The 18,790-nt window shown below is 36.8% G+C and overlaps 1 protein-coding gene across 3 annotated transcripts in view; it reads left to right on the top strand.

The window, feature by feature from the left end:
- Positions 1 to 18,790, top strand: part of EXOC2 (exocyst complex component 2) — a 186,676-nt gene that overhangs the window by 23,960 nt on the left and 143,926 nt on the right. For all 3 annotated transcript variants that reach the window (XM_048839740.2, XM_048839741.2, XM_048839742.2), the window contains 3 exons: positions 3,954 to 4,130; positions 5,663 to 5,789; positions 16,485 to 16,598. In XM_048839740.2, coding sequence (XP_048695697.1) covers positions 3,954 to 4,130; positions 5,663 to 5,789; positions 16,485 to 16,598 — 418 coding nt within the window. The remainder of the gene's footprint in view (positions 1 to 3,953; positions 4,131 to 5,662; positions 5,790 to 16,484; positions 16,599 to 18,790) is intronic.

Raw genomic sequence — 18,790 nt, 5'->3', positions numbered from 1 at the left:
CCACTCTCCTGCTGGTAATAGCTTATCTAAAGTGATCACTCTCCTTACAATGTGTATGATGATCAAGTTGGGCCATTTCCAGCACAAATCCAGGGTTTAACAAGAACGTCGGGGGGGGGAGGTGGTAGGAAAAAACAAGGGGAAATAGGTTACCTTGCATAATGAAGAAGAAGGAGGGAAGGGAACTACAGGCCAGTCAGCCTCACTTCAGTCCCTGGAAAAATCATGGAGCAGGTCCTCAAAGAATCAATCCTGAAGCACTTGCATAAGAGGAAAGTGATCAGGAACAGCCAGCATGGATTCACCAAGGGAAGGTCATGCCTGACTAATCTAATCGCCTTTTATGATGAGATTACTGGTTCTGTGGATGAAGGGAAAGCAGTGGATGTATTGTTTCTTGACTTTAGCAAAGCTTTTGACATGGTCTCCCACAGTATTCTTGTCAGCAAGTTAAGGAAGTATGGGCTGGATGAATGCACTACAAGGTGGGTAGAAAGCTGGCTAGATTGTCGGGCTCAACGGGTAGTGATCAATGGCTCCATATCTAGTTGGCAGCCGGTATCAAGTGGAGTACCCCAAGGGTCGGTCCTGGGGCCAGTTTTGTTCAATATCTTCATAAATGATCTGGAGGATGGTGTGGATTGCACTCTCAGCAAATTTGCGGATGATACTAAACTGGGAGGAGTGGTAGATATGCTGGAGGGCAGGGATAGGATACAGAAAGACCTAGACAAATTGGAGGATTGGGCCAAAAGAAATCTGATGAGGTTCAATAAGGATAAGTGCAGGGTCCTGCACTTAGGACGAAAGAACCCAATGCACAGCTACAGACTAGGGACCGAATGGCTAGGCAGCAGTTCTGCGGAAAAGGACCCAGGGGTGACAGTGGACGAGAAGCTGGATATGAGTCAGCAGTGTGCCCTTGTTGCCAAGAAGGCCAATGGCATTTTGGGATGTATAAGTAGGGGCATAGCGAGCAGATCGAGGGACGTGATCGTTCCCCTCTATTCGACATTGGTGAGGCCTCATCTGGAGTACTGTGTCCAGTTTTGGGCCCCACACTTCAAGAAGGATGTGGATAAATTGGAGAGAGTCCAGCGAAGGGCAACAAAAATGATTAGGGGACTGGAACACATGAGTTATGAGGAGAGGCTGAGGGAGCTGGGATTGTTTAGCCTGCAGAAGAGAAGAATGAGGGGGGATTTGATAGCTGCTTTCAACGACCTGAAAGGGGGTTCCAAAGAGGATGGCTCTAGACTGTTCTCAATGGTAGCAGATGACAGAACGAGGAGTAATGGTCTCAAGTTGCAGTGGGGGAGGTTTAGATTGGATATTAGGAAAAACTTTTTCACTAAGAGGGTGGTGAAACACTGAATGCGTTACCTAGGGAGGTGGTAGAATCTCCTTCCTTAGAGGTTTTTAAGGTCAGGCTTGACAAAGCCCTGGCTGGGATGATTTAACTGGGAATTGGTCCTGCTTTGAGCAGGGGGTTGGACTAGATGACCTTCTGGGGTCCCTTCCAACTCTGATATTCTATGATTCTATGACTTAGCCACTCCCAGTCTCTATTCAAGCCTAAATTAATTGTATCCAATTTGCAAATGAATTCCAATTCAACAGTCTCTCGCTGGAGTCTGGTTTTGAAGTTTTCTTGTTGTAATATCGCAACTTTCATGTCTGTAATCGGTTGACCAGAGAGATTGAAGTGTTCTCCGACTGGTTTATGAATGTTATAATTCTTGACATCTGATTTGTGTCCATTTATTCTTTTACGTAGAGACTGTCCAGTTTGACCAATGTACATGGCAGAGGGGCATTGCTGGCACATGATGGCATATATCACACGGCTCTGAGTTCTGTTTTGTTGATATTTTCTAACATGTCCTGCTCTGTCAGCTTCCTTACTCTTGCATTTGTTGTTTTGTCTTTCCATAAAATGTGTAATATCTTCTTCAGCCATCTGTGGAGATTACCCATCAATCTGTTTGTGTTAGCCGTTGTCTCTGCTCTGTATAATAGTGAGCTCAGTACAGTCACATAGTTTAGTTTGATGTAAAAGACCTCTTTTGCTTGCTTTTCCTAATCTTGTATGAATATCTTTCACAGTCCCCTTCAAATGTCATCATACTCCCCAGGTAGCTGAACTCTTCTACCTGTGTGATTTCTTTTCCATCCACATACATCTTTGCATCTGTTGTCCAGTTTCTGACATTTATAATTTTTTACTTTCAATCCAATTTTTGCTGCTTCCAGTTGTACATCTGATGTAAGGGGGATCATTCAGTTCCACATCATACTAGTAAAACAATGTCATCAGCAGAGTCAAAGTCATGTAATTTATCTCCGCTAACCTATTTTACACCATCCATAGTGCCTTTTGTTGTCCTCTTCGTCACCCAGTCAGGTGCTAATTCAAAGAGGATTGTTAAATAACACAGATCCTTGTCCAACTCCAGTCACAATATCACAATAGTCACCCAGGCCTATATGCGACCTCACTGCACATCTGCTTCCATCATACAAACTCCCTTATTATGTTGATCAGCTTAGTATCCCATAGCTTCTAGTAATATTCCACAAATGGCATCATTGTCAAAAAAGGGTGTTCTCATTCAGTGCATGAACTGGAGAGGTACTGCAATCAGTATTGGCTACCATTCTGCTGAATAGCATGAAGAAGGCAGTGGAGGGTCACCTTTAAAAAATATGTCATTTATCTACCATCCCTGTACATTTTAAAAATAATTCTTTCTGAATATTCCACTCTGTGGTAACAAGAGTTTGTCCCCTTAAAAAAAATGAATTTGCCCAGGTAGAAATGTTGTGCTATCTGATAAAAACCTCAAACCTGCCAAATTTGTCCGCTGTGTACGGTCAGAGAATTAAATTATGAGAAAAGAAAATGTGAAATGTTTGGGGCTGTGCGTCACATGCTGACCTTTTTCATTTAAGTATCTGTTAAATTGGTAAGAGTTTCTAGAAATGGAAAATACAAACCAACCCAATTTAATAAAAAAACCCTGGCATTGTCTGATTACAGTGATGTACCATCTGTACTGGGGCAGGAGCTAATCTAGACACCTATACCTGAATACTGAATAATTTAATATTTGTGCGGTGTTGTGAGGCTATAGAGTCCGATCAGCAATGCACTTAGTACGTAGGGAGAAATAGTTTCAAAAACACCTAAATGATTAGGAGCTTAAGTTCTATTTTCAAAAGTTCCTACCTCCCACTGAAAATCAGTAGGACTTAGGTTCTTAAGTGACCTATGTGCTTTTGAAAAATATACTCATGATTTCCTTACTTTATTGGGTCTACAAAGTGCTATAGAAGAGTTACATATTCGTAGATGTATTTTACATTTTAGTTATCTATAACTAGACTTGGAAGGATTAGATTTTTATCAGTAAATGTCAGTAAACATTGATTTCACTGTACATACACAAACCCACAACAAATATTTACATTGATGGTAATCAAAATGTAAAGATAGGCAAAGTATGAAAAATGTTGCTTGAGAACTTATTAGAGCCAAAATCCAATTGTTTAGATTTTTGAATTAGACTTGTTACAAATGGATTAGGGAATGAATAGTAATAATGGGTTTGATTTGTTGATTTAAGGATATTTACTTTGTATATTTTGACATGTGATGTTGACCATTTGTGTTGTAACAGTTTATAACACTTAATAGTTTGAATCTATTTGCCATTAAATAGCTGTATGACTGCCACCACCCATAAGTTTCCACAACTGTGAAAGTTTAATGCATAAAAATAAGAAAAAATGCTTAAAAATAAACATCAGTATTATCCATCTAAATTATAAAAGACAGGGTTGGCAGAATTCATTTATTTGTTTATAACATGTCTAGATAAACAGAAAACGAACTATTATAAGACAGACTATATTTTCTTCAGTTTTATTCACAGTAAGTCTTTGATTTCCAGGTTTAACAATCTGCGGACACAACTGTCTCCTGACTGCTGAATGGATGTCTGCCAGTAAAATAGTGTGTCGAGTGGGACAAGCTAAAAATGATAAGGGGGACATTATTGTCACTACAAAATCCGGTGGCAGAGGAACTTCAACTGTTTCCTTCAAACTCCTGAAACCCGAGAAAATAGGTATTTTGCCTCATTCAAACTTACAATTATTTTTGCTAAATAATAAAAAATTGACTAGATGTTTTGGGTTTTGTAAATAACATTTATTTGTAAAATTTAACCCACTGGTAGTTGTTCCTTAGTCACTCTTTACTTGTTTAGTACTTGCAAAATATATACTAACAATACACATTTTGGGTTGAAATCTGACTTTTAGGTATACTTATACATTGGTCATTGAAAGCACCTGTTTTTCGGAAAGTGAAAACTCTTTGATTTCCTTCACACACTCCTACCCTTTACAATTGATATTAATGCTTGCAAAAAAGATAGTCCCAGTTCTTCAAGTTCTTTAATGGGCTGTTAAGCCTAATGAATCAGTAAAAGACACAAAAGGAATGTGTGGACAGTACACCTATAGCTCCTTCTGACTGTTAATCCTTTTAAAAAAGGAGTTGAATGTTGGACGCTGTTATAATTAAGCAACATTAGCAACTAATACTCAGTAAGACACACAAAAAAGACTTTTCTGGGGATATTTCTAGTGTGTTGTTTAATAATTAAGAAAGTTGTCAAGTAGTCTAACCCCAAATTTCATCTACAATCCTGTCAAAAATGTCCTTTGGATTCTAGATTTTTTTTTATTCAATCTAGCTCATTGAGAAATTAGGACAGGCACTGTTTATATAAGAGTCTACACAAAAGCAACAGTTTAGGTTCTTGTTTTCTATGGTTCCGATGGCAGTTAAATAACACATACTTTCCCCAGAGCTGTTCTAATGTTTTACAATCTAAATGTTAATATATCAAACTTTATTAGAAACTCGTGGGAAGGGGAAGTCTTGGGGGAGGAAGAAATCTGTGATTTGCCAAACAGCAAAAGACTGAGGGCCAGATTCTCTGCTGCGTCCAGCTTCAGCTGGGTGCATCAGAGAAGGGAGCTGATTCTCTGCCGAGTGCAGGTTGGAGCAGCCCTGCCTTGCCTTTCTTTCCCTGAACCATGACCTTGACATGCTCCCTGTGCTTGAGGTATTGGGAGGAAGCCAGTTCTCTCTGCTCTACGCTCATTGAGGACTGCCACATACTGGGGAACTTGCTAGCTAAGGGACTTGTGGCCAGAGTTGACTTCTGTTCTGGCTGAGTGGTGAAAAAGGAGGAATCTTCCCCAAAATCTATGAAAAGAGAGACTGCCACATTAACTGCTGGTATCTCTGGCGGGTGACAGGGTTGGAGGTGATGAGTAAAAGACTTTGAAAAGTGCTATTTTATTATTGCCTGTTAACTTGTCTGCGTTGGTACTTTGTATCTTAAACAGAACAGTGCAGTCTGTGAGATGTAAGATGTGATGCCCTGCCATTGATACCTTTCCAGCTACTCTAAGCAAATAGTTTAGCATAATTGTATCCAGGTTGTTTTGCTCTGTATCTTCCAAAATATTACATAGGCACGCATTTTATATTTTTCAGGCTTTTTCAAATTAATTCAGTATGGCCGAAGTTGATGGTGCTGGACAGCCTTTGTTGTTTTAAGGATATGTGCTTTGTTTTCTCTAGGTATCTTGGATCAGTCTGCTGTCTGGGTTGATGAAATGAACTATTATGACACGCGCACTGACAGGAACAAAGGGATTCCCCCCTTGTCTCTACGTCCAGCTAATCCGCTTGGTATTGAGATAGACAAGTGAGTACCAAATGCCTTTAATCCACTTTCTTAGTGGTTTTTTCTATACATCATTATATGAATTCCAGAAAAGTTTAACAGCTTAGAGGGTGGGGAAAGACAAGAAAATTCAATTAGCTGATGGCACAATACCTAGTATTCAGTGGTGTTTGGTAATCCTAATTTTTGTCTATATTACTGGGTGATTGATAAGAATGTCAGATAATCTGAGGGCCTAGTTCATTGAACCTTGTGATGTTTACGGTTTTGGGATTGGCAAATAATTTAGGGTCTGAGGGTTTATACATTGCAGTTATAGAACTCTGTGTTGTGCTTGAGTTCTGTGGGGCTTTTAAGCACGTTTAGATAGATATCTCTTGCTTGTATTGCAATGTGAAATATGTTTTATGTATCCATCAACTAGTTTACTTTTACTGAAACATTAATATTGGTTTCTAACCACAAACCCCTTGGCTTTTGTTCACAAATACTGTAGACTTTATAAAATTGCTCTGTAATAAACTTACTCCCTTATTATAAATCTATCATAGGATTTTGAAGGGACACTACCAGTGCCCAAAACATAAACAAACCTAAAATAGCATTTAGAAATAAAGTTCCTCGGAAGTAAGATATCAGCCCCTTCAAAAACAAAGGCTGTTTAAAATTAGACTATTTTACTATGGGATCCATTCTGTCTGGAGTGCATGATTTGTTTATCTCTCTGTCCAGTTCTTCAGAGTAGCAAAGGAGATGAACTATTTCAGTATCTTCTCCTTCACACAAGAATGGGGCAGCATGATGCACACTTGTGAATCAAGAAAGCTGAAAGTTCTAATTTTTGACGTCTCTCAGATTTGACAGTGTATCTTTTTAAATGGTTATCATGACTATGTATGCATTTGGGATTTAATTAGGATATTATCCCTTTATTCTTGCCACAATGGATAAAATCTTCTGTTAAATAATTATCATTCAAGTTTGAATATCTTCATTTCCACAATTATTTCTGTAAAATACTTGAATTCTTACTACCCTAAATCCTGGCAATTACGGTTCTCTGAGTCTGAATCCTGTTCCTAGTAAAATATTGAGAGAGTAATCATGACATGTCTAGAAAATCCAAATCTATTACATTGTCTGCTTTCCATTCATCTGTCAGTTTTGTAACTGTATCCAAACAAACGTTTGTCTGGCAAGATCTAGTCTTCATAAACCAGTGCTGCTTATTGCTCATGACTTGGTTATTTTTAAGATTGGCTTTATTTTGATAAACCCTCGGATACAGTCTTAGAACCTTACTGTCAAAATGAATTCAGATCAGCTTGGCTACGATTACTGTCACACGGATTGACAACTGCCTGAAGGGAGTGTAAACAAAGGATGTAATTTAACAAATGTTAAATTGAAAGAGGAGTCTAGAAGGGTACAGATGAGTTTAGTATTGGATCCAGTCTTACTTAATATCTTCTTTAATTGTGTAGTAGTAGTAGTAGGTAGCATGTTATAAAATGTACAGTTACTAGTGTGCAGGGAGTGGTACAAAAATAATAGGATCTAAAAGATCTGGGCAGAAAATAACGAGGTGAATTCTTTTAGAAAAATACAAGGTACGTCTGGGAAATTATAATCCCAAAAACAGATATGTAATGGGGAGGAGGAATCTGGGAATCAATAATGCTGGTAAAGACTTATCTTTAGGTGTGACAGAATCCAAAACAAATTTGTAGTGAGACATCTGAGCAAAAAGGACCAATATAGTTTTGGGCTGCAAGTGTTGAGATATTCCATGACACAGCAGTGAGGTAATAACCATGACAGTAACTGGAATATTCTGTGGTTAATATTGAGCACCTCTTACTAGAAAGTTTTTATTTATTTATTTATTTGTACAAACTGGAGGATATTCAAAGGACAACAGAAATGTTTGTGAGATTGAAAAGATTGGTTTGTAAGGATATTTTAAAAGCTATATAGTTATAGCTTAGCTAACCATTGATTAAGTGGGGACACAAGTCTGCAAATACGGGAAGTGCATAACCATCGAGGGAGGAGAGGTGGCACAATTAGGATTAATGCAATGAAATTAAGAAAGGGAAATCTTAGACCAACTAGCTATAAGCATAAAACTTTCTAATGATAAACTTTACTAGGCTTTGGAATCTTAGTGAAAGTGGTGTGAGCTGCCCCATTGCTTGGAATATTTAAAACTGGACTAGGAGTAAGCCTAGTACAATAAAGAACAATCCTGCATTAACAGAAAGATGAACTAGGTGACACAACATCTTTGACTCACTTAAATTATTTAAACACCCACACAAGTTAGGATGCATTTCTCAGATTTAATTTCAAGCTTTAGGAATGTACCATGGGTGTGCAGCACTGGTCTGACTTTGTGGAATTTACATGCTCTGTGGGCAGCTTGGCTTGCTGCCTGATAGAGGTGGCGGGAAATGTCAGCATACTAGCCTGGCTAATAATGGTAGACAATAGAAGCATTTAAAGAGGACTAGCTGTGGAGGAAAAGGGGTGAAAAAGAGAGAGAAAATGGGAGGTGGCCGGGTAACAGGAGATGAAGAGGGACCAGAAAGCACAAGGACTAGAGTGAAGACACAGGGGAAAAAAGGATCAGGCCAGAATAGCATGTGAGACAGAAAAGCTGGTTCAATGATGTGAAATGACTAAATCACCTGCCCTGTGTGTTATTTAAAAAAACAGGCATTATGCTTTCTTCTTCTTAAACAAAAAGTTGCCTTATGTGGTTTTCTAAATATTATTTGTGGGACCCTGTCCAATGCAAATGCATTTTGAAATGAATCATGCTTTGTGAATCATACAGATTGGTATTTTCAAGATGGCTCCAAATATGTTACTCAGGTTTTAATGATAAAACATCTCAAGCCCTAGGAATGGCTTTTTAGCTTTAAAAAAAAACAATGTTTAACCATCTGTACGAATGGGGAAAACATATTTGATTTTGTGTATATAATCAGCAGATAAGAAAAAGTGGAATTTAATAATCCATAAGAATTCCCAAATTATTTCTATTTATGTGAAAAGGGCCTTTGAATAATGAATTACTTGATAATAGTGGTGGGAATGCCTTCTGAAGCCAGATGAGTCTGCTGTCAGTGATTTCAATAAGTCACTTTTTTTTTTTTACAGCAGTAGTGTACATACAAGAAATGTACATATGAGTAGGAGTTTCATGTTGTCTTCATGACCAGTCTGTCTGAATGTGAAAAAGAAAGTGAGAGTTGTTGCTGCTTTTGCTTGAGTCAGGATTTAATAAATATTTTATGGGTGTACCCAGCATGCAAGCTGTCATCTTTCAACCCGCAAGTTTAATAATTGGTATTTATTGGCAGTCTTTGACTGTTAAGTCCTTCATATTTTTAAAGTCGTAACTGCTGTTTTTGTACACATGGTCCCTTAGTAGTTATAAAAATGCAACTAAGTGCCTAAAAAAAATTAAGTTCATTTTGCAAGAAGACCAGGACTTGGTGATAAAAAGTTACAGTCGTGACTTTATTATGCTGATTCAATATTTACAAACAAATATACATTCCTAAGACGATTTCTTCTCTGCTGTTGTCAGGTCTTTTTTTTTTTTTTTTATAACTTCAAACATAAAAGCAGGTTCAAACTAGAAGAGGCTTTGTTACCCAGCTTTGGAACTCAAGTGCATGCTAGTGTGTTTTCTTCACCAGGCTTTGTTGTTTGTTGAAAATATTGAGTCTGCTTGTTGAATTCTAGCTTTGTAGTGTAGCCAGCACCTTGTAAAGGTAAAGCAAGAATTCAACAGAAATTGAGTTAAGTGTCTTCTACTTTTATTTGGTGGCTTGAAATTCAAAGTAGATCTGATTTTTTTCCAAGGTGTGTTGCTGGCTATGATATTATGGAAATGCAGCCAGAAACCCAGCAGAAGAAGTAGTACCAAGTAGTGGCCTAGAGCTGGAAAACAGGGAAAAGTAACATATTAATAAAAAGGGGTGGTGGTGAAGTATGTTTGATTTTTACCATTTAGAATATTTTTACAAGAACAGATTGGGGTTAATGATTTAATGCCTAGAATTTTAAAACAGAAAAAGAAAAGAATTTACAATATCTATTTCATGATAAGTGGGAGAAATGTTAATGAAATTCAGACCTACAGACAACTTGTTTTGAATGATTACTTGCTCTATCAATAGATATACCTAGTCCAAACAGCTGAACAAGGTAGTGTGTACTACAGTTTTTTCTATGTAACCTTTGCCAGACCATGAAAATGAATGCAATTGCAAAGCAACAACTGCAATCATACCTAACTGTATCTAGTATGGTTAGAAATTCTCTTGGAATAATGTTTGTTGTTTTGCATGCTGCATGGGTCGTCACTGTGGATCAGTCTCGTACATGAAAGCAAATGTTGACATGCTAAGTACATTCCACATTAGCTCTGTATCCACCCACTCAGTACAGATGCTTGCATCTTCCCACGGCCAGCTTCTGAAACATTTCAGATGGGACGATGTAACAGACTGATCTTACACTGCCACCTAATGGAATATGTCAGTTTTCTATTGTGATATGAGAGAAGACTGTTTCAGTGGATAAATTCATCCTTGAACATGGCTAATTGAAATTTACAGCAGCAGATATGCAATGGAAGTTTAAATTTTTCTGCTGTCCCTTTTGCAAGCTGCCGCATTCAGTTATACAGATTATGAGATCTGCAGATGAAAAGCGCTATATAAGTGGCCACGTATTATTATGCTGTACAAATATTGTAACATATTAGTTACAGCTTATGATATTGAGCCATCAGTTTTAGCAACTTACTTTTCTTACAGTCTTTCACTGAGTCTCTCTTACAGCATTCTCCTATGATTAGAAGCTGTTCTGACATTTCAATATCTTGTCTGTGCTGTGACCAGCCCTGTGTCACATTTTGCCAGAGTGAGTCATGGCCTCTCTCCTGCTATTGCAGAGGTCCTTGTTAACACTTTGGATTTGTTCTGTTTAGTCTACTCCAGTGTCCTTTTTGCTGGTCTCTCTGCATGCACGATTAACAGAGTACAGCTGGTACAAAATCCTGCTTCTAGGAGTCTGACTGATACCAGACAGAGCAAGTTCATACAGTAACTCTAGTTTTGGCTTGTTTATGCTGGTTGACATTCAGAATCTGTGTTTATTTTAAGTTGCTCCTCTTGACCTATGAAGTCCTCTGGAATCTAGTTCAAGTTACCTTTTAGTGACTGTATCCAGATTTTGGGCCTGATTTTAGTCTCTAAATGGGTTTATATTGTTACGTACGCTGAAAAATCTACGACTGGATAGCTAATACTTTGTAAAAAATATCTTTAAAATAAACCCCCTAAATATGAGAAAGAAGCATTAAGTTGTGCAAATAGACTAGCTATGTTCATTAGTACGCATTGCCACCTATTGTTCTACTTACTTGTTGTGTCTTTGTTTAAGTTAGAATGTAAACTCTTGGAGGCAGTGCCTGTTACTTGTTATATTTACAGAGAGCCTAGTCTGATCTTGATTGACCTCTGTGGTTATTATAAATAATAATAGTCTGTGTGTCTGTGCATGCACAAACTTGGTAACAGAATTTGCGAGAAGAGTTTGTCTGTACCTAGGTACATGAAATTAGAATAAAATTAGGTGGACATTGTTCTTGCAGGTTTCAGAGTAACAGCTGTGTTAGTCTGTATTTGCAAAAAGAAAAGGAGTACTTGTGGTTAGTCTCTAAGGTGCCACAAGAACTCCTTTTTATTGTTCTCGCAGTATGCAGTAACATTGGGATTACTTGGCAGATGTGGCATAAATGATGTTAACTGTATTAGACATATTTTCAATTTTGAATGCATGAATATACATTTTAACAGGGAGCAAGGACCTGTACCGCACTATGAGAAGTTAGGAGCATGCTTTCAGCACACTTGAGGGAAGTAGGGTCTAGATGATGACTCAAATCTCAGTCTAACTTTTGTTTTAGTTAAGATATAAATATAAACTGTATAAAGTTGTAATGGTTTTATTTTTAAAACCCTTCAACCCAAGCAGTCCAAGCACTGCAGTAAAAAAGACTATTTTCAAAAGGTAACAAGGCTGTAATACCAAATTAGGTGTTTCAATAGGAGTAAAGAGCCTTGATAGCAAAATCTTTACCTTCATTGAAGGACTTTGATATCAATCAAGGGGGAGAAAATCCAAAAGTTGCGGGTCATCAAAGAAGATTGACCCGCCTCCCCTCTTTTTCTATTATGACAAAGTCCAACAGGCCCAATCCTAGTGATCTCCTCTACAATGGTGTGTGGATGTTAATTACGTCATTACAGCTGCCCAATGACCAAAGCATTTAAAGTTATTTCTCATACTCTCTCTCTATTTAGATTTAATGGTAAATTAGATGCATAATGGTGTTTGACACCTTGATATGGTCCCAACATGATCTCACTTTATGTTCCTTTGTGATGTGCCCCACACAATGTGCTGCTGTCATCACCGCTACTTTCCTCACTTAAGAAAGAAAGAAATATCCCGTTCCCAGTAGAGGTAGCTCTTGTTGCCTGGCCAGGGTGTTTTGAGGTAGTAAGCAAGTCCTTAAAAACCAGTTTGTCAATGGAATGGAATGAAAACATACACGATATGTGTGCAGAGACAGTTTCTTTGGATACTTCTCCCCAGACCTTGCTCTTTGATTCTCCTGAGTTCTATTTGGATTATCAGTTTTTCTATCATAGCATGTCATGAAGACGGGAATGTTACTAATTCTCACTTCTTCACTAATCTACAAACTTGGTAGTTCTTACAAAAACAGCCAGTGATATTACTCCATTTCCCCAAAAAAGTTTTGTTAGACTTTACTATGGCACTCTGCTCATTACAAAGATATAAAATATTTTGTAAAACATGCTACTACGATGTATTAAACTCTGCTTCATAATATTAGTGGACAAAGTACTCCATGATGTATTCTTATTTTAATAGTATATATAAACTTACTCTATAAATTGCAAAATTTGTTAATCTACTATGCATCTCCCATTAATTTCTGTGGTTCTATTATATGTAGTGTCTATGTTTTATCCATATTTGTGTGGTGTTGTCTTTGTATGTATCTAATTTATAATCCAAAATAAGTAAATAAACATTTCAAACAAAAAATCTTCTAGAATTTTTCAATGTGGCCAAATGTCACACTAAAATAAACTAAAAGACAACTAACTTTTAGAGTTTTTTCAGGCTCTTTGTCTATTGAGTGTACAAACCAATTTGCGGGACTTGGGTTTTTTGTTTTTTGTTTTTTTAAGCCTGAACAGACTAACTGGAGGGAGTACAGTACATTGAAATAAAGGCTAAGGGTTATATTAGCAGTATTTATGTTTGTTTGGTTTTGTGTATGATATAAAGGGAGATGTCAGTAATATTTTGCAGTAATAAGTATTGTCTCTGAAAGGTGTGTTTTGGTTCATTTTTAGTCAGATGTCTGTCTCCGATACGCTCTCAGAAGGTATATCCTACTTTGATGCGCATGAATAAATCCTGTTTTCCCTGTGTGCTGTTAAATGTATGCATTAAGAGATGATACAGTACTTGAATGTCTAGTTTGACTCTTTTTCTTGGCCATTGAAAGATGAATCTTTAGCTAGATTGTTTATTGTTTGACCACAAGGACTGAGATTGTACGTTTATGTATTTTGTGAGCACTATATTGTATTATAGCGATCCTATACATTTTGTTGGTTAAGAGGCACTCAGTGATCATCCCACTGTAAAAATTCTTATCCTAAAGTGTCCTTCCTGTTTGAAGACATATAACACTGGGCTACTGTCAAGTATACCTGAACATCAGCATTTCCCAGGCAGTACAGTTAGCATCCACAAAATCCATAATCATATCAGTACTGTAATGCGGCTCACTGCATGCACATACGGATTTTTGTATTCCACATAATTCTTTCACCAAAGGTAGAGAAAACTAATTTGGACCATGTTGTATGCAATCTCTACTTCTCGCACTTCCCCCCCTTCTTTCCACTTCTCATGTTCTCTCTCTCCCACACCCCATCACTTTAATAATAATGAATAATTTAGACAATCCTAGTTGTGTTAATTCAGTAGAGTAAAAAAATGTGTGCCAAAGGGTGGTGTCCTTTGCAACTCCTGGTGCTAATAATCTTCAGGATGTAAGGTATGGTGGAACAAAGATAACGTTTCTTTGCAATTCTCAACTTTTTTTAAAATACCTATCTTGGATTCACTAGTTCATTATAATCTGTATTTTGCTTTTCAGCATACTTTTAAAATAAATGTGTTAGAACAGTTCATCCTGGAAGCACGTTTTGTAGTCCTCTTGCCTCTTTGAAATATGCTTACCAATAGTTTGTTTTTAAAATATCTTTCTCATTGTAATGTTTATTTCCAGTGAAATGGCTGTTGATACATATTTAATATCCTCTCCAACAGCCTGCTGTATATTCAGTGTCTTCTTCATTTTCCTTTTGATCTTGCCAGTTTAATTTTAAGTGCAAGGTCCTGCAAGTGTGATTTTTATTTGTACTGTGTGTTGCACGGATTAACAGCAGTTTGTCTAGTTCATATGCTTCAGAGAAGATTTTATTTCAAGTCTGTGTCTGCATTTATTACTTCATTTTTGGACAAGAGTTTTTAAATTTTTTTGGCAGAGTTTTGAATTATTTTCTGATGATTGGCTGCAGCTGTGAGTAGAGAACTGGGAGTGATGAGTGTCTCAGGTGATTTTTTTGATTTGGGAATTTTTGACAAATTGTGAACATGTTTATGAATGGGAGAAAAATGGGTTTGACTTTAAAGTTATTTGATTTTAGAATAAATGATCTAAATATGCACTGAGCAGGGGGAAAGAGATGAGTTGCAATAGTTACTTGGCTACTGTAGCACTAACGCTGTTGTGGAGCCATTTTGCTACTGCTTAATTGGCTGCCTACAGAGAGTATTCCATCACCCTGCACCAATCTCCTTTACTTGGGTGGACATAGAGTCCAGGATTTACCTCTTAATAGATTAAACCAACATGAAAGATAGTCAGTGTTCACGATTTTTCATACGAATGTGGGAATTGTAATATCAGGTCTGTGGTCTTTCTAGGACAATACTGTATACTATATTTAACAGTGGCCAGTATCAGATGCTTCAAAGGAAGGTTAACCTCCTTCCCTAAAAACTAAACAAACAAAAAGCTCCTCAAATGAAATAACCTGAATATAAGGGAAGTTTCCTTCTAACCTTCTACATTCTGTATTTTTAAAAAATAAATTGTGCATGGGACAACACATCCATGAATTCAGATTATTTTTATCCTACCAATCAGATATATTGAAACTTTTTTCCCATTGATTCATAACTTTGTGAGTCTGTGTTCCGTTTAGGCTGAAACTTGTTAACACAAAGTCTGGCCCTGTTTTGTAAATGAAAATAAATGAATTGAAATGTTTTGTATACAGATAAGATCATGTAAATGGAGCACTTCTAACAAATGTGGATGGAATGGGAAGATTTTTTATGAAATTCAAAAGACATTATTTTACACATACAATGGGAAATCTACCCACCACCCACATTTAAAATATGTTAGATTCTGGTGCAAACTTTAAGTCTAGAAATTCACTTTTGGGGGTTAAAAAGATCAGTATAATTTCACAACTTTCACCATTTTGAATGCTACCCAGTTTAGTCTTATGGTGCTTATTATCCGTTGAAGGTTTTAACCTTATGTGTGAATTTTCCATACTTTTGTGGGTATAGGCAAAAGTCTTAATTTGTTTTAAAATGAGTATAAAAGATTTTTTTCTACTTTATTTTTCTACGTGAAGTAATGTGAGTTTGAATATCTGCAGTGTATACTCATTCATGTATACATATCTATGCTGTGTGTTTATACGTACTGGACACACACAATGCGTGAGAGAGAGACATTGCCATAGACTTAAATGGGAGTTGGATCAGGCCCTTAGGGACCACCAGTCACTATTATCTAAATGCTGATATTGGAAAAAAAATAAAGGGCATAAAAGACTTACAGCAAAAGGTGAGCTTTGCTCTCACTTTTCTGGGGTTTAGTTGCTAAGTACTCATTTTGTACATTTTGTTTTATTGCATTATGAGAGAGTTTGAAATAAGAAACTGGAAGTTTCTGCTTGCCTTCGTAGCACACAGTCTTTATTTAACTAGAGTAATCCTTTTACTAAACATAAATATTTTAAAGGCCATATAAATTGACGTATGCTTTCTTTTTCAAGAAAGGAGAAAAAAATATTTGCATCAACAAACATACATATGATTTCTAAATGCAAATTATAATATTCAGACATTTAAAAGTGAAAAAAGGAGGTAACAGACTTAATTGTAAAGAATGTTCATGGTGATACTGTTTACTGTTAGAATTGCAGCTATCTTGTGTAGCACCATTTTAATCTACTACTCCAATGTACATTAGTAAAATCCAAAAATAATTTACCGTTTTAATTTCAATTGCCTCTTTCCTAGATGTGTTGGATTTACCCTAGAACCATTAGTACCAGATTTATTTTGTTAGGTTGTTACAGTTCTGTGTTTTTATTCTGTTACTACTTAGTGTCATGATTTGAAGAATGGAACATGGGCTGTTGTTTTATGTAGTAATTTTTCTTATAACCTTTTGGCAGTAAACACTTTACTTTATAAATTATTTGCCTTTTTCAGAGGGCGATTTCCCCAGAAGGATTTGGAGGTACTGTTTCCTGGGATGAGTGCCGATTTCACTAGTGAAAACTTCTCCGCTGCATGGTATTTGATTGAGAACCATTCAACAACAAGGTTTGTGGACAATAACAATGTTTTTAAAACATCCAACAGTATTTGTATTGCTGCTGTACATCATAGATCTCAATGCTGGTAGTAGTGGAAGAATTGTTGTTTGTACGGCAGTAATGTCCACAGGCCCTAGTCAGATTTTGGGCCCCATTGTGGTAGGCAATGTACAGACATGTAGTACAAAACAGTAAGGCTTTTAATCAGCAGGCATGTGAAATGCTGTAATAGAAAAAGGTAGGACCCTCCAGTGAGATTCATGGGGTGAAGTTTTGGAAATTTTTGCCAGTGACTCCATCATAATGTTTAGGAAGAACAACTTATAGCTTTTGCTTGTGTGCAGACCTTCAGAATTGTGTACACAGAACTTGCTCTCATAGCCACCTAATCCAAAGCCTATTGAAATAAGTGGAAAGTGTTTCCTGATTTCAATAGAATTTTGGCCATGCGTAGGATCATGGTAGTTACATGGATACATTATGTACATACACTTTTGCATAAGCAACTGAACATACACAATTCTGCAATTTTTCACTACAGTAGATGTAATGGAGGATGGAGCGCTGTTTAAAAAAAATGTGAATTTTAACATTCTTGTAATGATATTAGCTTGAAACCAGGTATTGAAATAAAGACTTCATTTGGTGTAGTAATTTTCTCTTGCATTTTAGTGGGAGAACGTGTTCAGTTTACCAGGACCCAAGAAGGCTACGAACACTTTAAATGAAAAGCGCCCAGTTGTTTAGATGGGCTTAGAATACTTTTCATTTACTTCTGAATTGAAACTATGACGGAAAGATCTCTAATTATAAGGCAAAAGAGCTGTTCCAGTAGCAAGGGAACAGTATGTTCCAACACATGTGTAAGAAGAGTGTATTTGGAATAAAAGTATTTGAGAGGAAAAATTACTAAAATGACTTTTCATTAATAGTCTAAGCTCTACGAGCCTGATTCGGGCATCTTTACTTATAGTGAATAGTAACTCAGTGGGACCACTCATTGTAAAGATTGTAGACTTGAGCCCTAAGATAGGTCTTTGTGGTTACCATTCAGGAACTGTTAACAGGACCTGGAATCTATCTTTTGGTTTACCAGGATTTAGCTGGAATGTAAGCAACAGAATGAATCCACAATCAACTCTGCAATAAAACAGTATGTTGATGAATAAAATACTGAAGTTGTGGCTATTGAGAAGATGCTGCTGTCCCTGAGTTGAAAACATAAGTAACTACATAGACAACAACGTAGCTTGACATAGGCATACTTTCTTAACTGTTTCACATTGTTGTGTTGGATCAGTGCCTAATGATGCATTCATGTGTGAAGCCTCATGTTAAAGTGGCATCATGTTACATTTTTTCTGCCAATATTAATTCAAGGCATGGACTCTGTCTTTCGAAAATAATTTGTCACAACTTTCTACAAAATGGTTCTAGTGTAGTACAAATTATTGTTGGATAGCTTTCTTTATTTACAGTATCCCATTAAGCTGTTTTTTTTGCATTGGGTCCACTACTCTGGACTGAAGCCATAATTCATAGGTATTTCTGTTCAATCCAATGGAATGGGGGTAGAGTGCACCTTTATTTTGTATTGATTTATTTTTAAATGGAAAGCACTTTCTGTTTGCATGTTTGCTGAACCATATGAACTCCTCATAAGTATAAACAAGGAACAAGGGTAGGGCAAAGTGAGGGAAAACTGAAAATTTAAAGTGGCAAAGATGCAAATATTCTTTGACTGGTAACAACAAGGAAGACTTGAATGATAGATATGATTTGGTGATGTTTCAGAGGTGATTATAGATTGATAGACAAAGTTGCGGATTAAGGATAATTCTGAGTCTGCTGGATCTGTAACTATTTTCCCAAGGCTAGAAATTTCAGAAACATGGGACAAAGAAGACATTACCCAGGTGGAGCAGAACATCAGAGTTTCAGATATTGAGTCCTAGGAAGTTATGGAGTTTGTTTGATAGTCAGAACAAGTACATAAATGAGAACTAGAAGACTTAAGAGTTAATTAAGAAGGAGGGATATAATCAAGGACAGATCCCTGCCTTGAGCTCATATTGGAAGAAAAATGTAACAAGATTCCATTGGGTAGGCTTTCATTGACAGAGAAATGATGGGGCACAAGGTTGGGATTTGGGACTCTTGATGCCTGTTTCTAACTTTGCTACTACTACTTTAGTTTTC

Source organism: Caretta caretta, chromosome 2 (assembly GCF_965140235.1).
Source record: "Caretta caretta isolate rCarCar2 chromosome 2, rCarCar1.hap1, whole genome shotgun sequence".
NCBI classification, from domain to species: Eukaryota; Metazoa; Chordata; order Testudines; family Cheloniidae; genus Caretta; species Caretta caretta.
This window is presented reverse-complemented; position numbering and strand designations above follow the sequence as displayed.